This window comes from Idiotropiscis lumnitzeri, chromosome 21, assembly GCF_059441095.1.
Source record: "Idiotropiscis lumnitzeri isolate Australia: NSW breed Sydney's pygmy pipehorse chromosome 21, RoL_Ilum_1.0, whole genome shotgun sequence".
In the NCBI taxonomy this organism is placed as follows: Eukaryota; Metazoa; Chordata; class Actinopteri; order Syngnathiformes; family Syngnathidae; genus Idiotropiscis; species Idiotropiscis lumnitzeri.
The window spans coordinates 4837414-4863429 of record NC_142411.1 but is presented as its reverse complement, the minus strand read 5'-3'; the positions used below and the strand labels follow the sequence as shown (position 1 = coordinate 4863429).

The 26016-nt window shown below is 44.9% G+C and overlaps 1 protein-coding gene across 2 annotated transcripts; it reads left to right on the top strand.

Moving 5' to 3' along the window:
- The first annotated feature begins 667 nt into the window (after nt 1–667).
- grm1a (glutamate receptor, metabotropic 1a) lies at nt 668–25583 on the top strand. Of its 2 annotated transcripts, none has more exons than XM_088285622.1 (9): nt 668–1515; nt 2735–3544; nt 6317–6566; nt 15262–15497; nt 16374–16620; nt 17112–17280; nt 18988–19114; nt 19818–20754; nt 23182–25583. In XM_088285622.1, exons 2-9 carry the CDS (start codon nt 2839–2841, stop codon nt 23822–23824), a joined length of 3315 nt encoding a protein of 1104 aa, XP_088141748.1. In that variant the 5' UTR covers nt 668–1515; nt 2735–2838; the 3' UTR covers nt 23825–25583. The 2 variants fall into 2 exon arrangements, with proteins under 2 accessions (XP_088141748.1, XP_088141749.1); XM_088285623.1 differs by having other exon boundaries at nt 670–1515; nt 23217–23465.
- Nucleotides 25584–26016: the final 433 nt, after the last annotated feature.

The following is a 26016-nucleotide window of genomic DNA, read 5'->3' as shown; positions in this document are numbered from 1 at the left end:
GGCGCCATGTTTGTCAGGGCAAAGTTGCATTTGTTTGCCAGACGCATGTTATTAATTTGAGCAGAATGGCTTTTATTTCTCGTTTGTGTGTATTTGCGTGTGTGTGTGGCTTTATAAAAGATAAGAGGATTGTCTACTTGACGTGTTGACTTTACATAATAGTATTGCAGTACAGTAGTAAGCGATAAAGGTGTCGCTTTACATGAAATGCCTTTGGTTCCTTTAACTAAGCTATAGATATCTTATTTATTTCAATTATTTAAAAAATAAATTTAAAAAATGAGTATTTTTAGAATAATGCCATTTCTTTTCAAATACTACCTCACCAAAACGTATCAAAAAGATGAAAGGGATTCGTTTTGAATTTGGTAACTCACATCAGTTATTTTTATAGTGGTGCAACTTAATAAAAAAATATAAATACATTTTGTGAATAGTTTCCCATCCTCTTCTAATTGGTTGCGATACGCCGGTATTAAAAACTGCAATGCTCTGAGTACGCGCGCGAGGTCAGTGTTGTGCCATGTGCGCAGGCGAAGATCCTGAACAAAAAAAAAAGCAAGCCATTTCGATGGATTTGGGAAAGCTGCTGCTCCTATGGATGAACGCCAGGTGGCACAAAGAGATTGCGATTTGCTCTCCTTGGTGCTGAAACCCAGTTGACGCCCCTCACCCCAGAAGCTGTCAATCGTTTGTTGCTTGACATCATTCGGTTTTCTGAAAGTGCGTGTTTGTGTAACGATAATGACCGAACTGTCATATGTTAGGATTTTGTAGTCTTTTTTCCCCCTGCATAAAATAGGATCTGTGAGGGACATCTGTGGAGAAAGGGATGTGTGAGAGAGAGAGATTGTGAGAGCTATATAGAGAGAGCAAGGGACATAGTGAAACAGTCAGGGGGAGGGAAAGATGGAGAGAGAGCTATATTGCATGAGAGAGATTAGTGAGAGAGTGACACATTGTGCAAGAGAGAGTCATAAAGAGAGAGAGAGACATGGGTTAATATGGAGTCAGATGAAGAGAGCCATAGTTGAAGAATGCCTGATGGATGAGAGAACGAGAGAGAGAGAGAGAGAGAGAGCACTGTGGTGTAAAACTTTGGTGTGAATGAGAAGTAGAGGTATAGGAAGAGATAATGAGCGCTGTGGTAATGGAGACAGAGTTGAGCTGTGTATATGAGAGAGGGAGCACGAGAGATCTATGGCTAAAGGTGAGAGAGAGAGCGAGTTGGAGATGTTCACAGAAGGAGAGAGATAGAGGGATCTATGGTTAAATGAGAGAGCAAGAAATAGCCGAAGAGAGAGAGAGAAAGAGAGAGCTATTGTGTGCGCGCGCGCGTGCGTGTACGTGTGAGGAAAAGGAGCGAGAGAGAGAGAGAGAGATCTGCAAATGGTTAAAGGAGTGCGAGAGAGAGAGAGAGAGAGAGAGAGAGCAAGAGCGAGAAGACGAGCGCGAGAGCAACACGCGCTCAAGAAGACGAGCGAAGGAGGCACGCGACATGTCTCCAGGATTCAGGTAAGTTTGGACGCTCCAAACGCCCTTTCGTCCCATTTCCACGTAGGCTACGCGCACGCGGCTACGTGTCCGCGCGCGGGAAGGCGCCAGGCAGGCGCCACCGGAGCGCCTTCCTCGTGTTCGAGGGCCGACTCGGTCATGACAGGCTACCGACGAGATGCGGCGTGACAATTCCACGGACGCTCTTTTGCCGCTTGCGCTGTCTGTCTGTCTGTCCGCAGTGCTGGAATCCGGCTTGAGTCTCCGTGGAAGCGTCCGCGTCCATGTCCGCGTCCGCGCCCAGTGCGATTTGTTTCGTACCTTACTCCAAATAAACACAGGACTGATAGAGGCACAAATCAGGTTCGACGTATTGGCGTCTTTATTTTTCACGAATTATTGAACCTGGGCAACTTTTGGAGATTTGCTGCATATTGTCACTGAAGTCGTATATATGTACAGAGTGTATGTCATGCAAAAAAAATATGAAATTTGGTCTGATGAATGAATTAAAATGCTCTTTCATTTTACTACAGCCTCGCATCTTGCAGTATAGAGACTATATTGGTCGCCCAAAAAAAATGTAATTTTTGTTGAAAAAATGAGAGAAAATAGTCATGCTACTAAAAAAAAGGTGTAATGTTTTGTAAATATTTTTCCGCCATGTTATGTGTCAAATTTCATGATTGATGAAATAAAACTACAAAAATGTCTGTAGTACTTGAATAGTAAAAAACGTGTTTTGTAAGAAAATTGTAAAACAACTGGAAAAAAGTTTGAATGACTAAATAATTTTGACGTGAAAAAAGTAGTTACATTTAAAAAAAAAAAAAAAATTGACGTTAAAATGTACAAGTAATGTCCTGCAAATAATGTGGAAATATTGTGCTGAAAAAGTCATAGTCGTCGTGAGTTGAGAGGAAAAAAATGTGCATAAATGATGAGAAAGTTGAATTATAACGTGCAAAGGGTGCTTTTCTATCAGATTTCTTTTTTTCCAAAAAGTACTCTGTAATTAGAAGTAAAGATCCTCGTCATCCAGAGAGTGTGTCTTTAGGGGGTGCTTAGGCACCAGCCCACCACTCAGCTGAGTCAACTTGAATAACACAAAAATGAAATTCTAAAGTTAAATAATAAAAATAAATTACATTTGATCTCATTTTGTGATGGGGCGCAAAACTCTTTTCTCATTGTCTTGCTAAAAAGTTTCATGATTGCTGCTGTTCTACTTCCTGTCTAGATGCGCGTTGACGTGCTGCAGGCGTGGCGTCGGCAGGTGGCTGGGATAAACGGCGACGTGACCGCAGCTGCTATGCGCGCCCCCTCGGCACACCTCCTCTAAAGATGGCTCCCCTCGCGCTGCTCCTGCTCTCCGCCTTGCTCTCCCGCCTCCCCGCGCCCCGCCACGCCGCCGGCATCCACGAGCGGGCCGCCGTGCCTCGCGCCGTCTCCCGCTCGGTGGCCCGCATGGACGGCGACGTCATCATCGGCGCCCTCTTCTCCGTGCACCACCAGCCGTCGGCGGAGAAGGTGGCCGAGCGCAAGTGCGGCGACGTCCGCGAGCAGTACGGCATCCAGCGGGTGGAGGCCATGTTCCACACCCTGGACCGCATCAACGCCGACCACCAGTTGCTGCCCAACATCAGCCTGGGCTGCGAGATCCGCGACTCGTGCTGGCACTCCTCCGTGGCTCTGGAGCAGAGCATCGAGTTCATCCGCGACTCGCTCATCTCCATCCGCGACGACAAGGACGGTTCCAAGTGGTGCGTGGACGGCCAGTCCCACTCCAGCCAGCCGCCGCCCACCAAGAAGCCCATCGCCGGCGTGATCGGGCCGGGCTCCAGCTCGGTGGCCATCCAGGTGCAGAACCTGCTGCAGCTCTTCAACATCCCGCAGATCGCCTACTCGGCCACCAGCATCGACCTAAGCGACAAGACCTTGTTCAAGTACTTCCTGCGGGTGGTGCCGTCCGACACCCTCCAGGCCCGAGCCATGCTGGACATCGTGCAGCGCTACAACTGGACCTACGTGTCTGCCGTGCACACTGAAGGTAAGACCGTCCATCCGGCTTCTCGAGAACTTGTTGTCACAAACGATACATTTCAAATCCAACCTACGACTTTCCTCCTTGGAAGGAATCCGCATTGGCGTCTCGCGCACTTTCCCAAACGTCTCTTTAAAGATCCGATCGTGAAGGTCTTGATGTGGTCCCTGTCTTCGCAATAGAATCCCTTAATGACCTTGTGGCCCTTGGGAAGGAGGTCCAACAATTTGGGAGGTTGCTCCAGCACGGTGATGTTCTTTATGGCTAGGAAGTGTCAGATGCTCGGGACGTTGGGCCCCATTCACAATGATCGTCGATTAATCGATGTTGTCATTTATATTCGTCTACTCGATGTGCCTCAAATGTTCCCGGGTAAAATTGTCACAGAGGTTAAGGCAGTGCTTCTCAAATAGTGGCGTGGGGCCCCCTGGAGGGCGCGGTGCGATGCTGAAGGGGGCGTGTGTGACCCTGGGGAACATGCTTTTTCCCCGCCATATTACAATAAAGTGTAATTGCACATCCACTCCAGTAGTTGGCAGTGGCGCTCTCCTTGCACGTTGTGCGCAGCGAGTATTCACTCTACGGTGTAGGTTTGTTTTGGAACGAAAATGCTATTATTTATAGTTGCAACGGAGAGTGGGCGGTGTGGGGGGGGGGGTGAATTTTTTTCTTCTTGCTCGGGGGGGGGGCGTAACATAAAATTAGGCAACCGTAACGATAAAAATGAAAAATGTCTACCTTTTCAACAAATCTGCGGTGAGATATCTTCTTTTCTTCTCATAAAATGAGAAAAACTCTTCCCTTTTTTTTTTCCAGTGTGGCCCTAAATACTACCTCGTAGTAATCCTGTGCACGTCATAGCACGCTGAGCTGGCTCACTCTTCTTTGGCAAACTGCTCATTTGCTCAGCCTAACAGCCCACAACAAAATTACTCTCAGGGGGTGAACTGTGTCCACACGGTGTCAGAGGTACACGCGCTCGGGGTTGAACCACTTCTGATTTGTATTTTTTACTTGCTAACACTCTCTTGATGTTGATTAATCTCCATCGATTAATCGATGACATCATTTATATTTTCATTGTCCACTTTAATGACGCCACGTTTTGCCTTCAGTTTCCTAACACGTCGGTGGGGATTTGTGTTCTCTTGGTCAGTGAGTGCCATCTCTTATTTTTTTTCTCATGGATCTCGCGATTACGTCCATGTTGTTAATGCCCTGTGGTAAAATCAACTCGTCGTCTAGTCAACTAGTCGACTAGTCGTTTCAATTGCGAACACACATCTTGACGTTTTGATTGAGAGCCCGCCTGACACGCCCACAAAAGTGACTTTTCGCCCTGTATCGTAAAGTGGCGCAGATACTCGTTAAAAAAAATACGGCGTCATTGAAAGAAACGAGCCAAATAATCGTTAAAAAAAAACTGCGTTTATGAGAAATAATCACAGTTCAGTTTTATGACTCTCGACAATAATGAAGGTTTGCTCTGGGAAAATTATAAATGCAGCTTGGTTGCCGTGGCAACAGTCGGGGCTGGCTGTGGGGACAAAAAAAAAAATGCAAGCAAAGTACCTGCGCGGGTGCTGATGTACTCGAGCGGGCTGTCCGCTAAATGTGCCCGCCAGCCGTCATCCGACTCGATTAACGAGGCCATTTGAAAAAACATTTGAAAGGCAAAAATCTTCATTGTTGTTTTTCATCAATGGGATTTTTGTCGTCCTGTTAATTTCTTCATGCGACGACAAGCACGCCTGATTGGATACGTGTGTGCGTTGTAATCCAGCGCTGAGGCTTTGTGCTCAATCCAAACCGTGACACGGCGGTCCACGTGGATGGAAAAGATTTAAGTGAGGAGGAGAAAAAAAAAAAAAAAACAGCTTTGCTGGGTTTCTTGATTGGGTTGCTGTGCCACGGAGCAGGCACGGCCCGCCTTGCCTTTGATTGCAGCGGCTAAAATCCCCGACACTCATTATCTCAGGATCAAGTCGGGGCGAACAACACTGAGGCAGAGGCCTTTTTTTTTTTTTTTCTTTTTTATACGGGGGCGGGAATGTATTCATTCTAATTAGCGATGGACGTTTCATTAAATGTATTCATCAGCAGATGAACAATGAGGTGAAAAAACAATGTAGCGTCATGACTTACTTCTTGTTTAATTAGATTTTTTTTTTCTCACGAGATGACATTACTGACTTCACGCTATTAAAATTACAACCATTTTCTGCTTTAAATGATCCCCCCCCCCGTTTAATTCCGGCGGCTTCAATCTAATTAAAGTATAACCTTATTCTTTTGAACGATTTCTTAAGTCTAAATTTTGGAAATCGCAAATCAAATAAATGTAATTTTTTTTGTCACCTAATTAAAATTTTTATGTGCAACTTTTTTTTCTGGGAGAGTTCTTTTGGCCATTTTATTTTATTTTTTTATTCAACTTGAAACCTGCCAAATCATTGGCGTGCAATGATGACAAAACAGATTTTTCTCACAAAATTAGGCACTGTACTAATGAAATTATTTCCTTCTCAGGATACAAATTGCAACTTCCTTCTCATAAAATAAATATTAAAAAAAAAAACTTTGACGTATTTATCCGTCATTGGTAGTAAATGAGTTAACATGCTGAAGTACGTTTTAAAGAGTTTCAACATGTTCAAAGCAGATGTGAAAGCTTATTTTATTTGATCTTCACTCGCTGGTGCGTCTGGAACGCATCCCCCGCGATAAACGTCGCTTCTTCATAAAGTCAACCAAAGTCTGTATTCTTGCTTCCCACAGGGAACTACGGTGAGAGCGGCATGGAGGCCTTCAAGGAGCTGGCCTCCCAGGAGGGCTTGTGCATCGCCCACTCGGACAAGATCTACAGCAACGCTGGCGAGAAGCAATTCGACCGCCTCCTGAGGAAGCTGCGCGAGCGGCTGCCCAAAGCGCGCGTGGTGGTTTGCTTCTGCGAGGGCATGACCGTACGTGGCCTCCTCATGGCCATGCGGCGCTTGGGCGTGTACGACGAGTTCCTCCTGATCGGCAGGTGAGTGAAAAACATTCCGTGCGGATGGCGAACGGATAACGGCGTGTTGCTGATGCGCGCGTCGCCACGGCAACAAACAAAGAACTGTGTAGAAATAGCATTGGCAAGGCGTACTGTAATTGGTGTTCACATCCAAAGTGAAACAATGCCAGGAGTCCATCTCTGCCTCGTTTGTGCCGTCTATCCTTTTCATTTCACCACTGAATTATGAGATGGTCTCTACTGTTTTTTTATTGGATTATTTTGCATTTATGGCCTTGAGGTGTTTCTCCCAGGAGATTTCCTGTAGTTATGACTTAACCTTTTGTGGTAGCCGTGGTTAGTGAACTCTGTCATTAACCGAGGATTCCCTATAGATAGATACCGGTCGCGTTCCTCAAGGCTCTGTCATAGGTCCTCGGCTTTAGAGAACTAGACTTGCCCATGAGGCTTGCTCTTTCGTGCACAGGCTTTCACGGGGTACTCTATGTCATGCAGACAGATGCTAGCAATCTTTCACAATGTGAATTTACAGATTTTTCAATCTCATCTACATTATGGCAATTTTCTGGCGTTCCACAGGGCTCGATATTAGGTCCATGCGACATAAATGTTTGAGTGGCTTAGTTCTTCTTTAGGAAAGATATATTTAACCATGGGTGGCACGGTGGTCGACTGGCTAGCACGTTGGCGGTTGTGGGTTCGATTCCGGCTCCGGTCTTCCTGTGTGGAGTTTGCATGTTCTCCCCGTGCAAGCGTGAGTTTCCTCCGGGTTTCCTAAAAAAAATTCCAAAACCATGCATGGCAGGTTGATCGAACACTCTAAATTGTCCTCAGGTGTGAGTGTGAGCGTGAATGGTTGTGCGTTTATGTGGGCCCTGCGATTGGCTGGCAACCAGTTCAGGGTGTACCCCGCCTACTGTTCGATGACAGCTGGGATTTACTCCAGCAACCTCCGCGACCCTCGTCAGGACCAGCCGTACAGATAATGGATGGATGCATATGAAACCATACTTATTTCTAGTTTCGCAGATGCATTGATTACATTTTTAAACTGGTGGCATTCCACAAGGCTTACTAGTAAGTCCACAGATTTTACAATAATTTTACTTGACCTATTATATATGCTACTGTCCATTTGTAAAATGAAAGCGCTCCCAGCCCAAATCGACGCCTCTCCCTTCTGCACTTGAGTATTTTGGGGAACTTCTGCATGTGAACTTTTAGATACTGTATTTTTGGGGCAAATATTGCAAAGTTTGTGACGAGTCGCTTATCTGCCTTTCATCCAGAAGAATGTCTTTTCTACAACATATCCAGAACGAGGAGGATAAAAAAAAAACAGGGTGGGGGAAGATGAGTGCTGCTATTCTGTCTCTCCGTTTATGTTGTACGACTTATATTTAATTCATTCCCGCATGTTTAAGTTGCCCGCATGGGGAAGGCACTCATTCTTTTCCGATGCGGCTTTTAAATTATCCATAGTGACGACACTCTCGGGTTATGAGTTCCTTTTCCTGGAGTCCTCTTTTTCTCGGAGATGGGGTGGGAGTGGATGGGCGAGGCGGGGCGGGTGGGAAGTAGGTCTATAGTTTGGCTTTTTGCGGCGGATTGTCTCCACGGATGGGCGACATGCATCGCTTCTGGGTCACGGGAAAAGAGAGACGGACTGAGGAGGTCTGTGCCAATTCGCACGATGAGCCGTGTGTGCATGTCATGAACAAATGAGTGGAGCTGTACGTTCGGTTTTGAATGTCACCGATTCTGTCGCTCCAGTTAAGATGGAAGCTGTATGGATTAAGAAGGAAGAGAGAAATCTACTGGTTAGCTATTTGAAAAAAGACCCCAAAAAATGTTTTGCTTCGACACACAGCGTGAATAAAAGCAGATTTGTGGGCCTTGGCGGAGGTTTTTGCTCTAATGAGCGCTTTTGTGGTTTAACAATTTCCCTTCTGCTCATAAACAAAATGGAAGCCATATCCTCCGCCGAGTTGCCTGTTGGCTGCTGTGATCATAATCTCAGGAGCTTGCGGTGACAAAACAGTTACGACCCCAGTAGATGAGAAAAAAAATGGCCTCCTTTTTTTTTTTTTTTATTGCCAGTGGGAGACATTCAAATTTTGGCTCAACATCCGGAAAAAAAAGGCTGCGTGAAATGCGTTTTTTTTTTTTTTTTCTTTTGTGGGGAGCTTTTGTTTTGTCCGCCGGGCGCCAGGCTGCTCTTCAGACGAGAGCCAGGTGTGCCAGGTGCTCGACCCACACGCATTCACCGGCCGACCCGCAGACGGCTCTCAGCACCACGCTTTGCATCCACTCCGCTCCGGAGTGTCTCTTGTCCTTTCCCTCTGTGGGATGTCACGCAACAGTTTTGGAATCGGTGATACAGTATCTTGCGTTTCGGTGGTTTGAAGCAAATGTGCCTCATAGTTCACGGTTTGAATCCCAGCTGCTCCTTTTTTTTTTGTGTGGCATGTTGAAGGATGCCGAATGATGCAGAGTGAACACCCGGTTGGCTCATTGTAGTTATAATAGTCGCGATTTTCAACAGCATATTAAAAAAGCTTTTGGGCCATTGAATTTCTGTAGTCAGGGTGATAACATGGCCATTGACCTTCATTACATAACCGGACAACAACACCAGGCTGGCAAAAAAAAAAAAAAAAAAAACCTTTTACGACACCACTCACAGCTAGTGTTTTTTCTCTGTGTGTTATTTTTGCTTCGTTAGCTTTCCTTTTTTTTTTTTTCTCTTTACAGCATTGTAAATAACCAGCAAATTCTGGTCCTTATTATTTTTATTATTATTATTAATAATAATATTTTATTTTATTTAGTTATTTTTTTAATTTAATTTAATTTAATTTAATTTAATTTAATTTAATTTAATTTAATTTAATTTAATTTAATTTAATTTAATTTAATTTAATTTAATTTTATATTTTAATTTTATGTCCTTTTTTTAATTTGTCGTTTGAAGTCAACTCAAATTGAATACTAATTATTCTTTTGTTAAAAAAAATGCATCCTAGTCCTAAAAACAAACATTTGCTTGGATTTTTTTTGTCACGCACCCCCACCCTCTCCCCCGCCCTCGCCCACTTTTTGTTCCTTTTATTTTCCTAACCGCACGATTAACACCAACTATCCCACGTCGTGTGCCGCTTGCTAATGTGCGATGAGTCCTTCCTCCCCGCATACTATCCTTAAATATTCATTTGCCACCTACTCAATTATCTCCGCACGTTGGCGAGCGACACCGGAGCTTCTCTCCCGGCTCGGCCTCAGTCGACGCACCTCTGAGCAAGTCGATCAGCATCCGCCGTCTTTTGTCATCATCCCTCCGGCTCGTGCTCCTGAGTGGCGGCGCGGTGTCAAACCCGCGTCGCTAATGCTCTCTCCGAGGCGCTTATTACCAAACATCATTTGCATAAGCTGCTTTTTCACATGTAACACTAATTTCAGCACACGCGGGATCTCCATCCCAAACATTCTTCTTCCGCTCCTGACAAAGGAATGTTCTCGTTGTCCCTTTTTGTGGAGCGCTGACACCACACGCCATCGGAGGTGGCGTAAGTGTCGTTACGTTGGTGCGATGAAAGCTGCCAACGCGTATTGTGTGTTTGTCGGGGCGCAGCCGGGTTTTTGCTCGGAGCTTGAATACATGAAATATTCCAACGTGAGAGAGAGAGAGAGAGAGAGAGAGAGAGAGTGCTAGCATGACACATTTAGCTGCTTCATTCCCTGCCATCTCCCAGGCTTTCATCTCCTCACCTTCTCAGGGAGAGCAAGCGGAGGATGTGGAATTGTGGCGAGTGGTTTGGCGAAGCGAGACTTTTATGTCTTGCAATAACGCCCAAAGAGGAGAAAGCGTTTTAGATTACAAAATCAAATCATTTGGAGTTTTCCACATTTCTTTCTTTTGAAAGGGTGTTTGCGCCGTTGCGGGAGAGAAGGCAGATGACTTGTTTGCCATCCAGTGAGAGCAGCTTTCCTCTCAATCCAACGAGGTCTGCATGGCATGTAGATGCGAGAGATCGACGCACGCAAAGCAAAACTGGAACAAAGAACTGCAAGATCTCCACTTGCGGATGATTTCAATTTAGCTGCCGTGGAGTGAGCAAGTCGAGATTCCCTTCCCTCCCTTGATCACGCGTCCTTTGTTTGAGAATGAAGATGACGCCAGTTTGACATGTCTTCCCCTCATAATCGATATACCGAGCCAAGAATCACCGCCTAATCTTGATCTTCCACTCAAAAGCTGTGCTGAGCTCAAATTCGCTTTAGGCACGTTATTTTCTTAGAACATCCCGTCGAGTTTAATTTCTCTCTGGAATAAAAATGGCTTTTCGGGCTGTGTTTGCGTTGCCATCGCCATGGAGATGTTGTTTAGGCTCATGACAGAGGGTTGGCGGCTTCGCCTGCCGGCGGATCTGTCACTCAGTCTGTCAGCAGCGCCGCAAGAATATGGCAGATATGCGGCAAACAAAAACAACACAGACTGTAATTAGGTATAAGGACACAATGGCGAGCGCTCGGAAGGACGGTATTCGCATGATCCCCACGACCAATACAACTTCTGAATATTTATGACACGCATCTGATGTTAATTGGCAACAATAGCGAGCCCATTACCACCCCCCTCGTGCGATTGACGCCTCATTTCCAAATAGTTGCTCTGCACTGCGATATTGTGCAGACTCGGAAAATAAATGCCTCGCTCAAATGGAAATTTTTCCACTCCTTTTGCTAATAAAAACAACAGCACCTCCCGAGGCCTATAAGCAGTCTCGCAGATAAATTTACGTGCGGTGACTTACCGCCGCTTGCTTATTATTAGCATTCACAAAATTAAAAGCCTCGCCCCTAATAAATTCTCGCCCCCCCCCAGCCGCTCTTTTTTGGAGGGGTTTTCTTTTATTTTTTTGGAAAGTTTTCCTCAGGTGACATAAAAAAAAAAAAAAGTTTTTCCATTAACTACCTGAACTTTTTATCTTAACTCTCACGTACGGGCAATTAGGAGAGCCCCCCTCGATGCCCCCCCCCCACCCACCACCAAATCCTTTCCCTTTCCTCTTTTTAAACTCACTCTTCCTGTTGGTCCTCCGGGGGGGGGGGGCATGTGATTAAATCTTTGCCCTGCCAATTAATTCATGGCTTCATAAATATACAAATGTGAAAGCCAACTGAAAGTGGACCATTGGGGGGGGGAGTCGTGAAGCCGTGTCACGAATGGAATTATTAGAGACGCGCCTCTTTAAATGGCAGCTAATAATGGAAATAACCACAAAGACTTTGAAGGATATTCCTGCCGTCGGTTGCAAATTTACTTTCAGATTTAAAAACCGACTTGAATAATTCACATCAAGCCTTTGGAAAGAGGGTAAAATAACCGGGATTCAGATCGTGTTGCCAAGATTAGTCCGAGCCTTGGGCTTGTTATTTATCTCATCCTACTGTGAACCAAACACTTTTGCTGCATTTTTTCTTCTTATGCTCATGGACACGACGTTAGAAATTGGAGTAAAAGTGAGGAAAGATAAGATCGATATTTCTCTTATGCATTGTGTAAGTTTTTTTATGTAACATCGGTCACATCGGTGTTATAGAGGCCAAGACGTGCCCTGCATTGACGCAAACTGAGAACTTCCCGTAGATAGATATTGGATTTAAAGAACTCGAGTTGTTCCACAAGGCTTGCTACTGAGTCCACAAACGCGTACTTTGTTCTCTACATGTCAAAATTGTCTCGCATTACTGTAGAAAATTTGTGGTGTTCCACAAGGCTCCATGTTTGGTCACCTTCCGTAAATGTTTTTTATTGAACCAATGTAGAGATGAGTCTTGTCATATATTGTAAATTTCAAATGCATATGGAAAAGTCAAGAAAACTACAAAGAACCACAAACTTGTGTTACTTTGTGTACTGTGAAAATCTGAATTGTTGATGTACTTTTGAGACGACACTGTTTCACAATTACAGCCTCGCGCTGGTGGGTGATCTTCTTTCAGTAGCCCAGCAACAGCAATTTTCAAAAATGAATGCTTTCGCACCATGATGTGGCATCTTGGTCCCACGGAACTATGTTGACGTTAGATGAGAAGCTTAAAAGTAGTGCCGGCGCCTTCACCTTCGTTTCAAGCCAAGGCGGCATGTCAAACACTCGTGTTGCTGTGGTGTGTCCAGTTTGGCGGAACCCCCCTAAATCCAACGGCCATTGAAGCTGAGCTAACGCCAATTGTGCCGTACTGGGAATGGTTCGCCGCAGCCCACTGAGCTCTGCCGACTCCAAAGCCTCTTTGGAAAGAGTGATAGGGGCCATTACGGTGTCATTGTAAATGTCTCCAAGCGCACTTAATCGGTTCTCAATATGTGCTTGCCAAGCCTCGGCGGATACGACGCTTATTTATCACGGCTGTCCAGCCCATTGATCGGATTGATAAGTGAAGATCGTAAACGTACTGGATCCTGCTTAATGATTAATTATTATTAGTTTTACGATTAGTTTTGGTATAGGTTTATTATTTTTATTTATTTATTTATTATTATTTTTTATTTATTTATTTTTTTCATGATTTTTTTATTCATTTTTTTTGTATTTATTTATTTATTTATTTATTTTACATATATGGAGTTTTTGTCCAGTGCGGGACAATTAAAAATTTTTTTTTTTTTTAAAGTTCACTAATTATTGCATAAATAAGACATTCAAATAAACCCTTTGCGAGCAAAAAAAAAGATTCCAAACAGTTTTTTTTCAAACTGCGACGTACAGATCCTCGGTTGTCACGAAGCCGTTCAGCTTTGCTTCCGTCGAATTATCAAGGTGCTCCTCAGGTATTTTGGACGCATATTATACCGTAATGGTCCCTTTGATAATGCGGTGTGATGCCGCAGCGCTCTAGAAGCGTGGTCAAATTAGATTTGGTCCCACAATAGATGTTCCCCCGGTGGTCCGAAAAGAAGTGATGAGTTTCTGCCCCCGCCACGTTGAGTTCAGCGCCATCCTGAGAGAGCAAAGTGAGAAGATGTCATTTTTGCCTGGGAACACATTCATGTCTCCTGTGTCTCGTGAATTATTTGTGCGGCGCCGACTTGCTGTTTTTCTCTCCACCGTTTCTCCTGTGCGCCTAAAAAAAAATTTTTTTTCTTTTTTTTACTGAATTGGCCCAATAGGAAAGTGTGCAAACTTACTCAAAATTGTCCAAACATTTTTTTTAAAATAAAGAAACCATCTCATTGCTTATGCCGTTTTTTTTTTTTTTTTTTAATATTTTTTTTTTTTTTTTTTTTTGGAGCAATGATATTCAAACACTAGCGGTGCAGCAACACATGTAGACAGACACTCTAAAAATCCTCCCCGCCGTTTATTCCTGGCTCGATGGCATTGCCACACGCACGTACTGCAAGTAGCCAAGAGGAACCCTTTGAAATGAATCGAAAAGCCTCTTGGGAATAAATTAGCGAAGGCCTGTTGGCGCTGTCCACCCACCACTGCCTTTTAAGGAGATAACAAGACAGGAAGACAATCAGCCAGAAGCACCTGTAAGTGCCTTCCGCCACCCGATACGTGCTCTTAAAAGGCCTAATCACGCTCCTTCACTCGGCTTGTATCGTCTCACATTTGATTGTGTCTCGTCTCCTTTGATGGACACTAATTATGGCCGGCAAGATCTGACCTATACGAACACACACACACACACACACACGCAGACGTGTCCTTATATGTCACCCTGAATCATCCCGCGCCCGTGTGTGAGATAATTGCTTCCACGGTGAGTCATAGCTAATTGGCGTGTCGATGTCAGCGGCACAGGTATTAAAGCCGCGTCCCGAAACGGCTCCGGGAGAACGAGCAGAACCCAGAGCGCTTGTTTGTCTTCTATTCTTAATGCCCGTCGGCAGACTGCATGTCCAAATGAGCTTGTTAGGTGGCGAACACGCTGGCAGAGGACTGGAGAGACAACAGTCACGGCGGCGGCGGCAGCGGCGGCGGCGGCACTCTTGAGATGTCTGTGCCCGTTTTTTTTTTTTTTTAAATTGACAGGAAGTTGCTTGAGATAAGCCACCGGCAGGCGGATTTAAAAAAAAAAAAAAAAAAAAAAAAAAAATTTAGTGAAGAGCCTGCAAAGTGAATTCAGAGATTTGTTTCTGAATACGTTCGACATGTTTGAATGTCTTCATTTTATATTGATTTTTTTTTTTTTTTTTTTAAATTGACAGGAAGTTGCTTGAGATAAGCCACCGGCAGGCGGATTTAAAAAAAAAAAAAAAAAAAAAAAAAAAAACTTTAGTGAAGAGCCTGCAAAGTGAATTCAGAGATTTGTTTCTGAATACGTTCGACATGTTTGAATGTCTTCATTTTATATTGATTTTTTTTTTTTTTTTTCAAATTCCGAAGGGTGCTCTAAATTGCGGTGTGTCAGATCCACCAGGTGATTGAAGCCATTTCTGTTTTGCTTTTTATTGAACAAAAGTGTCTTTGCTTTATTAAGATCATCCATCCATCATCCATATGTCCGTCCGTCTGTCCATCCAACAAGGTCAAATGTGAGCTTCAGCCGCTGTCCGGCCCGAAGTGAGGTACGGTTCCTCCGCGATCCCCGGGCTCAGCGCTTCCGTTTCATTTTTGTTCATGACTCTTCACAGAAAACTTAGTGTGACGTAAGTGCGTCAGCAAAGTACGAGCTCGGCGTCTTTGTTGTCTGCCTTTTACAGCGACGGGTGGGCCGACCGCGACGAGGTGGTGGAGGGCTACGAGCAGGAAGCCAAGGGCGGCATCACCATGAAGCTGCAGTCCGCCGTGGTCAAGACCTTCGACGACTACTACCTGAAGCTGCGACTGGACACCAACATCCGGAACCCCTGGTTCGCCGAGTTCTGGCAGTACCGCTTCCAGTGCCGTCTGCCCGGCCATCCTCAAGAGAACAAGAACTACAAGAAAGTCTGCTCTGGTGAGAGGAAGCCATAAGGCATTTGTCTTTCATCTTGTATTCATCTAACTCGCTTGAAGAAGCCAACCATTTTTTTTTCTCTCTCTCATTATCCTTCTCCTTACTCCCAAAAGGTGACCACGGTAAATTCCGTTATTGTTGTCAACACTGTTTGAGTCACAAATCAGATTATTGACTTTATGGCAGAGCTTCTCAAATGGTGTGACCCTTTTTTTCCCCCCGCCGTACCACAATAAAGTGTAATTACACATCCGCTCCAGTAGTTGGCAGTGGCGCTCTCATTGCCTATTGTGCGGCGCGAGTATTAAATCGACTGTAGGCTTGTTTTGCAACAAAATTGCTATTATTTATAGTTGCGGCGGAGAGTTGGTGGTGGTGGTCGGTGACAGAAAATAATTGAGAAGCACTGCTTTAAGGAGCAATATCTTCATCGAAGCTACTCTCCTGTCTCTTTGTTTAAATTATTTATTTATTTTTTTTAGACCTTCAAGGTGGTAAGTACATTATTCTCCACATCTGTTGTCATCGGAACGGCACAGTTGCACTCTGTTAGCACTTGAAACCTCAAGTTTGACTGATACGAAAACTGTAATGTCGTCAGATAGTTTGGCGGTCCGGAATTCGAGGCTTTATCAGTTAAACTTGAAAGCGGACACAAACGACACCGTTTGACCACACTCACCACAGAAATTGCTTTTTTTTTTTTTTTTTTAACTTCATATGCATGCTGACAAAATATCTGTACCACTTCGGGGGGGGGGGGCATGCGCCACTCGATTTTCTTTCCAAACACACCTCCAATGCCTCATTTTGTGACGTTATTGACGAGAACCATCTGAACGCGTCGTCTCGTCTTCCCCCCCCCCCCCCGCCCAGGAAACGAGAGCCTGCACGAAAACTACGTTCAAGACAGCAAAATGGGCTTCGTCATCAACGCCATCTACGCCATGGCGCACGGCCTGCACGACATGCACAGGGAGCTGTGCCCGGGCCAAACGGGGCTTTGCGAGGCCATGGACCCCATCGACGGCAGCAAGCTTCTCGACTACCTGCTCAAGACGTCCTTCAGGGGCGTGTCCGGCGAGGACATCTACTTTGACCAAAACGGAGACACCCCCGGACGGTAAAGAGCCAGAGCGCACCGCGACATGCGATCAGACCGGAAAACGTAGAACCGCCGTTTTAATCAAGGCGGTCTTCAACACTGGAATCTGTTGCCGTTAACGTGCAATCTTGCGCCCGTCATTTGGGATTTTAGAAATTCAGACCCTTTTTAGTACGGTCAAATAGAAAATATCGAGCTGGGCAGGATGTAAATTGTTTCGACCAGAACAAATTCAGCGGATCGTCCACAGAAGGGCGCCGCTTTCATCTGACTCCACTCGGACGGACAGCGTTTGACAGTCAAAAAGCTCCGGCGTGTCATTCCTTTTGTCGGCTGGAGGTTTGGCGTCGCCGCCGAAATGAGTCGGCGTCACGCATGACTTGTTGCCGACGCCCGTTTTTTTAAGTGGCCTCAGATGAGAATAGCAGGATGGGATCGTTCGGGATAAACGACCTGTCGGACGCTCCTGCCTCGGAGATGCGGCTAACCCGGTGTTCTCCACATTGCAGGTACGACATTATGAATCTGCAGAACGTGGACGACGGCCGCTACGACTACATCAACGTGGGCTCCTGGCACGAGGGCATCCTGAGCATCGACGACAACAAGCTGTGGATGAACAGCAGTGACATGGTGCGCTCAGTCTGCAGTGACCCCTGCTCCAAAGGGCAAATCAAGGTATGGAGCCTTGTTTTGTTTTCTCGCTTGAAGAAACCGAACTGTGTGGCGAAAAAAAAAAAAAATAATCAAGAGTTTTTCTTTAAGCCTTTTTCACAAAGAAGTTTTGAAAAATGGGCTGGTGGAAAATGACACGGGCTAGAAGTCTTCATTTTAAATACGTTTTGGAAGAAAAGCGGGAGCCGAGTTGTCTCGGTTGCTACAGGGGAGCTAACAACAAGCAAGCTAGCTGGCTAGCTTTGCGTGGTTAGCTTAAGATTCGGCTAACTGCAAAGGTTGAGGTTTAATTTGCCCTATTTTTTCCCCCCCATTTTTAATTCATTTGAACACACACTGGGTCTTGTTGATAGGTTAGAAAAACATTGAGCTGTGATTTCCTCCTCCATCAACATTCATTCATGCTGATTTGTGTGCGGTTGACACAGCTGGGCACTTGACCCTTTTTTTTGCCAGTCAGTCCCTCGCCCTACGGCCGCAATCTGGGTCGCCTTCCGGCCTCGACACTCGAGCTTTATTCAGAAAAAAATTGTCAACCCTTGAAAAATAATTCATCATCCCTCATACCCGTCCCCAAGCCGGAGGGCTGGACTGTTCCGGCCCGGGGGTCGGACTGCCCAGCTCTGGTGGTTGAAGTTTACTGTCGAACTTAACATCAAACTACACTCTATGTACATTATTTAAAATGTCCTCTCACACACGCTTAGCTTAGCCTTGAGGCTGCTAGCTTAATGCTAATTGTAATACAGAATGGGAAACCATCCATCCAATTTCTGTCCTACCCCTTATATATTCATATACATATCTCACCCCTTACGCAATGGATATTTGAACTCAAAAGGAGTAAAAAAAAACAAAAAAACAACATAAGACACTATAACAGCTCTGAGCGTCAAATTGCCAGGTTGACTTTCTCCAGACCTTTCATATTTAATGAGGATGTGCGCCTCATCAAAGCATTTTGAACCGAGCTCCAGGATATGAGATCCACCATTGTTACGGATCCAATATCAAATCAAAAGTGCAATCGAGAATCCACTCAAGATGTGCTCGAGTTGAAAGGCATCGTTGACTCCAGCATGCATAATCCTACGCTTGTGTTTCCATTGGCATCTTTGTCACCCGTGATGGGCCTTTTTTTTTTTTTTTGGGGGGGGGGCTGTGAGTCATCGCTTTTGTTCTCCTTGGTAATCATCCAAAGCATCCTTGGCTGCTAAAGTGACTCTGCTTGTTTCTCTTTGTCCAAGGACACATCGTGTACAAGCGTGCACATTTGTTGGTCAACATTCGGTGTCTCATCAAGCTGTTCTACCGTATTCCCTCAAATAGTAGTGGAATAATCCGCCAGTTGAATAAACGCCACGCCTCCAAAAGACTCCTCAGTTGCAGCTGCAGATTTAACCGTGATAGGCTAAGAATCAGATTTATTTAAACACTCGCCTTCCCCCCAGTTTTGGGACATGCCCTGATTTTCCTCATCTGGAGCTGATTGTTTTGAGTCAAGCTTTACACTAAGTTGCCCCGAGGGAGGATGCATCCTCTCTTCACTTTGTATCCTGACCCACTTATCACCCTGCTTTACATATCACAGCGCCGCTAACAGCTGGCGCAGGATGCAGAATTTTTTTTTTTTGTCCTTGTCCTATAACAATCGTCAACTTGATGAATTAGGACGGCGTGACGCGAGCGGGCCTGGTTGTGTGCTCGCAGGTGATCAGGAAGGGCGAAGTGAGCTGCTGCTGGATCTGCACCACGTGTAAGGAAAATGAAATTGTGCTGGATGAGTTCACCTGCAAGGCCTGCGAACTGGGATGGTGGCCGGCCGACGACTTGGCAGGTGGGAGACGCGGAAGCGCAAGATCCTTTCTGTGCTGTTTTATTTATGCGTGTAAGATTTGAATCAGAGTTTTTTTTTTGGGGGGGGGCGAGTGAGTGAGATTTCTTTTTTCTTTTTTTTGGTGTGATTGCCATTTTTTGATGTGGGATTTGCTTTTTTTAAAAATAATTGTGATTGCTTTTTTTTTGGGTGTGATTGCCATTTTTTTATATGAGAATTGCTTTTTTTTTTAAATAATTGTGATTGCTTTTTTTGTTTGTTTTTTGGTGTGACTGCCATTTTTTTACGTGAGAATTTCTTTTTTATTTATTTTTTTTAAATAAGTGGTTATTTTGGTGTGATTGGCATTTTTTTATGTGAGAATTGCTTTTTTATTTTTTTTAAATAAGTGTGATTGGTTTTTTTTGGGCACGATTGTCATATTTTACGTGAGAATTGCTTTTTTTTTTAAATAAGTGTGATTGTTTTTTTTTTGTTTTTGTGTGATTGCCATTTTTTCATGTGAGAAGTGTTTTTTTTTTGTTTTTTTTAAATAACTGATTGTTTTTTTTGTCTGGTGTGATTGCCATTTTTTTATGTGAGAATTGCTTTTTTTTTTTTTTTTTTTTTTTTTAAATAAGTGTAATTGTTTTTTTTTTTTTTGGGTTACATATACAGTTTTTGTCTTTCCACCACCTCATAACATGTTTCATTTCCATCCTAGGCTGCCAGCCGCTACCTCTGAAGTACCTCGACTGGGCAGACGTGGAATCCATGGTGGCGGTGGCGTTCTCCTGCGTGGGCATCCTCATCACCTCCTTCGTCACCTTCATCTTCATTCAGTACCGCGACACCCCCGTGGTCAAGTCCTCCAGCCGAGAGCTGTGCTACATCATCCTGGCGGGCATCTTCCTGGGCTACATCTGCCCGTTCACCCTGATCGCCCGGCCCAGCGTTCCTTCCTGCTACCTGCAGCGCCTCCTGGTGGGCCTCTCGTCGGCCATGTGCTACTCGGCGCTGGTGACCAAGACCAACCGCATCGCTCGCATCCTGGCGGGCAGCAAGAAGAAGATCTGCACCCGTAAGCCGCGCTTCATGAGCGCTTGGGCGCAGGTCATCATCGCCTTCATGCTGATCAGCGTCCAGCTCACTCTGGAGGTCACGCTCATCATCCTGGAGCCGCCCGAACCGGTCAAGTCGTACCCCAGCATCCGTGAGGTCTACCTCATCTGCAATACCAGCAACCTGGGCATGGTGGCGCCGCTGGGCTACAACGGCCTGCTCATCATGAGCTGCACCTACTACGCCTTCAAGACGCGCAACGTCCCGGCCAATTTCAACGAGGCGAAATACATCGCCTTCACCATGTACACCACTTGCATCATCTGGCTGGCTTTCGTGCCCATCTACTTTGGCTCCAACTACAAAATCATCACCACCTCCTTCTCCGTCAGCCTCAGCGTCACCGTGGCGCTGGGCTGCATGTTCACGCCCAAGATGTACATTATCATCGCCAAGCCCGAGAGGAACGTCCGCAGCGCCTTCACCACGTCCGACGTGGTGCGAATGCACGTCGGGGACGGCAAGTCGGCCGCGGCGTGCGGGACCAACAGCTTCCTCAACATGTTCCGCAGGAAGAAGCCCGCATCTGGAAACGCCAAGTGAGTCCGCCCTCAACTTGTTGTTCCAAATACAGTGGTGCCTTGAGATAAAAGTGTTGCAGTGACACAATTCAGTAAAAGGTCACTCAAATAATAAAAATGGCCGCTGGAGATGTAGACAAATATCGACAAATCGGTATTAAAATGTATGACTATAAATCCAGCATGGCATTTTCTATTCATTTCTCCGGTAAGGAATGAGAATGTTTTGAGTTAGGCGTCTGGTCGCGGAATGAATTCAACTCATATCTCAAGGCGCCACTGTCATGATGAACGCTCAAATGCTACAGGGGGGCTCACCAAAGTCATTTGCGCAGACAATTATTTGAACATTAGACGAGATGTGCCGGGTTGCAAAGCTGTGGAAAATTCTCAGAAAATTACATTATGCTAAAAAAATATATATATATATTTAAATCGCTCGCATATATTTAAGTTCCCTGTTTTTTTTTGTTTTTTTTCAGGAAACACTGCATTTTGCATTTGTGCCTCCCAGGATGCGTCATTTGAGTGTTCATGTACAAATTCAATTGTGTGCCGCACTTTCCAGCATTGTTCCAAGCTAATGAGAATCCATTCGAAAAACAAGCTAATCAATACGACATTGATGCTGAGTCAGTGAATCGGGATTTGAACTCTCTGTCTGACGGGCTTAAAGGATTTGCGGTCATACAAATTTGCACACGTCAGTTAGCCGTAGCGTAAGATTTAGAAGTCTTAAGACTCACTCTTTTGAGATTCACAGCAGTGACACAAGGATACTTTTCTGAAGTAAGGAGTTGGGCGGAGTTGATGTTTCTATGTTGTCTTTCACCCCTGCTACAGTTTGTCGCCCTCCTTTTAACACCCTTAAATAAGTAGCCTGTTGGCAAACGTTCAATTTGTCTCACTTCTCTGCGGGCGGCGCTGGCGACTGACGTAGCGCTAATGGCTACCTGCTCGTTAGCTTGTTAGCTACTGGGAATCCAATTCGGCTAATGGCTACCAGCTAGTTAGCTTGTTAGCCACAAGGACTCCAGTTTGGCTAATGGCTACCAGCTAGTTAGCTCAATGGCTACTAGGACTCCAGTTTGGCTAATGGCTACCAGCTAGTTAGCTCAATGGCTACTAGGACTCCAGTTTGGCTAATGGCTACCAGCTACTTAGCTTGTTAGCTACTTGGACTCCAGTTTGGTGGGCTGCAAAGAAGTGACGTGGGACATTTTGCTTTTTGATTGGGCGTTTCTGGCTTTTTTCCACAATACTACCAAGGCTATTAAAAGCCGAACAAAAAGCCAAATATGGAGCGTTAATCCTGTGATGCTATTAAAACGCACTGAGGCTCAGGGGTCTCAAACTCAATTTATGTGAGGGCGGCTGGAGTTTGTTTGAATGGCGTCTAGGCCGCAATAAGTATTCCACAAAAAAGGTGTTCGAGTATTCAAATAGCGAACAACTTATCAAATATTTTCAATCTTTATTAATGCGAGTTAAGAACATTAACAGTTCTTCAGAACTTTCTTTGTCCACTCAAGACATATTTGGATGTCCTGTGCTCAACAAAAAAAAATAGTCCGTCTCCTGCTCTCGTCGCCAACCTTTCTCTTCACGGCAGATTTTGAAAAAGACCTGACTGGGACTCGGTCACAGGATATTTGGGTGTCATTTCAGAACGTTTTGCCGAACGTCGCCATGAGCCTGAAACTTTAATGTCCAAAAAACGGTTTGGCAAAATGTCATCCCGTGGGCTACGAATTTTGAAGTTTGAGACCCCATGGAATAATGACTTTATGTCACGTGACGTAGCCCCACAAGAAGGGAGACGGCGCCCCCTGCTGCTTCCGTTTGACCACAAACGAAGCTCATATTTGACTTAGCGCAGCATGAACGCCTCTGACTAATCACACTGCGTGTGCCAGCCCTCCAACATTTGTGCACTAACCCCCTCCCAGGCAGCACTAGTCGACCGAGTGCCTTCATTTTAGCCGACTCATTACGTCCGTTGCTCTTTCCGTTTTCAGTTGGTCATTGAAAAAAAAAAGAAAAGGTTTTATCGACATTTCAGTTTTAGGCGGATGTGTAAATTAAAAATTCAATTAAATTTTGAGAGGGTCAAATGAATTTATCCAGAAAGTACACATTGGATTTATCCTGAACAAAAGCCCAATAATCCCGAACTTTTTGGGAGTCACTGAAAAGAGGGCGAAGAAAATCTGAACCAGTCACGCTTAGATTTTCTGTTACCCACAAGAATGGAAAGAGCAATGAAATGAACCGATAACGTTAGCGTCGAAGTTGACGGAGGCAACGGGCAGATCATAATGCTGCGCGCAGCACGTTATGAATCACCCGACTAAATGTCAGCCATGTTGTCTTGTTGCTTTTCCGGAGCGGCCGCCTTGTTTCCCTCCCCCGAGATGGTAACTTGAGTCTTTGTCTCGTTCGTAGTTCTAACGGCAAGTCTGTGTCATGGTCTGAATCAGGTGCAAGACACCCTCCGAGCGGGGGCAATGTGTGGCACAGACTGTCTGTGCATGTGAGGAAACAGGAAGCCGGCCTGAATCAGACGGCGGTCATCAGGCCCCTAACTAACACCCCCGACCCCCACAGTTGTCAGACCCCCGCCGCCACCGCCGCCCGCGACCTTGGCACAGACCCCCGCCCGCCCCCGCAAGAGCCGCCGCCGCCGCCGCCGCCGCCCCCGCCGCCGTCCGCCCCGCCGGGCGACGCCAAGCGCCTCGCGGGCCCCTTAGTGGAAACGCACCGCTCGCACGCCCCAGCCCCCCCTGCCGGAGAGCCATTCATCTTCACCGGGCTCCCTTTGGCGGCGCCCCTCGAGGGGGGGGCGCCCCCGGAGGAGCAGCTGGACCTTTTGCACGATTACATGTATGATGCCAAGGAGGAGGGGGCGGCGGCGCACAAGCTGGTCCTGGAGGACACCCCGGCTCTGTCCCCGCCGTCCCCCTTCAGAGACTCGGTGTGTTCGGAGGATTCCGCCCCGGGGTCCCCCTCCATGGAGTCTATTCTGGGGGGTCCCCACTACACCGTCCAAGCCCTGCGAGACTTTGCACACAGCTCCTCGACACTGTGAGAGCAAAAAAAAAAAAATGGTGCACAACATTTGACGCGCTTTGATTCGTCCTACTTCTTTTGTTTATTGATGCCGCCATTTTGCTTGCTTGTGTTTTGCGTACATTGAAGGCACACGTCGAAGAACATGGCTGTGTTCGGAATCACTCCCCATTCACTTTGCACGGAATAACTGCAATCATAATTTTAAAATACAGTCACATAGTAGGCCCAAGTGTTTCGGCGTGAGCCGCAAAAACAGGAAGCACAATTTGAACATTGGAAACGATCAGAAAATTTTTAGAAAAACTCATCAAAAAAAATAATCAAAAAGTGTACCTCAAGCACTCAGTTCTTAATGATTAAACACAAAAATATCGTCCTTCAAAGTTTTAAATACAACAGAACTGTCCCGCTCGACTTTGCGAATCTGTGCTAAAGTGATCCGGGGGAGTAACAAATGAATGATTCCAAACGCAGCGCATGTCCAAAGGGCTGTCAGCAAACAACAACAACGGTGCCAAAACTCTTCAGCTTGCTGAGCCAAATTCCTATGAGGTACTGTGCAAAAGTATTGGGCCACCTCCCCAAAATGAAACCGCAGCAGAAATTTCCAAATCCAAAAACCTCCATTTCAGCTTTACAGATGCCACCCCTACCTTCGAGGAACAAAATGGAGACCAACCTTTGAGGAAATGCATTATGTAAACGTCAGCTTTACAGATGCCGCCACTGCTCAGAATGCAGTTTTTGTTGTTGTGGTCATGAGCAACTTTTTCAATTTTTTTTCAGTCCTAAGTGGGGGATTTTTTTGATTGATTTATTTATTTTTTATTGTATTCTTCGGTCGAGTGATGACAGCATTATCCCATAGCAGTGGTGACCTCAAACTTTTTGCACGGTACTATGAATAAAGCAAAGCATTGCCAAACGAAAAAGTAACACACAGTACACAAAAATCACAAAAAAGAGCGCAAGACAGTCCACTTTTTTTGCCTTTTTAAATTCACTTTAGCTATGACATCCGACCTCATTGAAATATACCTAGAGCAGATTTTTTTTTTTTGGAGGGGGATAAGTGCAAGTAAGCCGCTTGTTTTTTCTGCGTCTTGCAAGGTGTGATTGACATCGACATAACCGCTCGCCTCTTTCTGTGCGCTGTAGGTGGACTTAAGACGTGCCAACGCGGGTTGTTACAGCATTTGCGGGACGTCATTTTGCTTTTCGACACGTGGCTATTTGGTTCTTTTCTGCTGTGTGGTTGTAAGAAGGCAAAAAAAAAAAAAAAAAAAAATCCAACAAAAAACACACACAGTACTCGTCGTATTTGTAATACTGCTACGCCATCTCTTGTTTTTCACACAGGTGGTATGTTTGTAATACAGATACATGTTTCTATATTTAGAATGTCCAGTCTTAAAAAAAAAAAGAAAGAAGAAGAAACCGGAATTTATACGATTGCTTTTGAACTTTTAAGCTAACTTGTATCCTTTCAGTAAAAGTACTAGTTGCTTCTTGTTATGACATATTTAATTCCACCTTAAGTTTCTTCTACTTTTATCAGTAAGAATGCGCATTAAGTATAAGACTCTACAGTACATGGTGCCGGTGTATTGTATTTCCAAATGTTTTCCAGTCTATGCTAGTGATGGTTTTTATGTCTAAGAAGTATGAACAGGGTATATGACCGTATTGAACAACTTTAGGATGAGCTAGGCCTTTATGTTTTGGACACGTTGAATAAGGCTGTACAATAAAAAATGGTTTCTATGGAAAAGTTATTGGACATGTTTTTGGATATTTGCTGCATCTGTGCAGTGAGAGCTGTCACAATCTGATGAGAGATGAGAGAGATTCATTTAGTACATTTGATATTGCATGATAAATTTAAAATACAATATTCATTTACTGTACCAATTATTATAGAAGCATATTTATTTGGGGGGAAAAAAATAATAATTTTCTTCGTCTTGTTTTTTTGTTTGTTGTTATTTTGATTAATTTATCTGTTATATGGATTTATTTTCCCCATTTTTTTTTTAAATTTCCCCCTGTGTTTTTGCAGTCTTTTTTTCTGTCATTTCAAAAAAGACGAAAAAAGAAAAGAATATTTAAAAAACAACTGAAAAAAGTATCCCTTGAAAGGGAAAAATTCGTGGAAACATAAAAAACAGACAACAAAAAAAGACGGGAAAAAATTCTGAAAACCAGAAA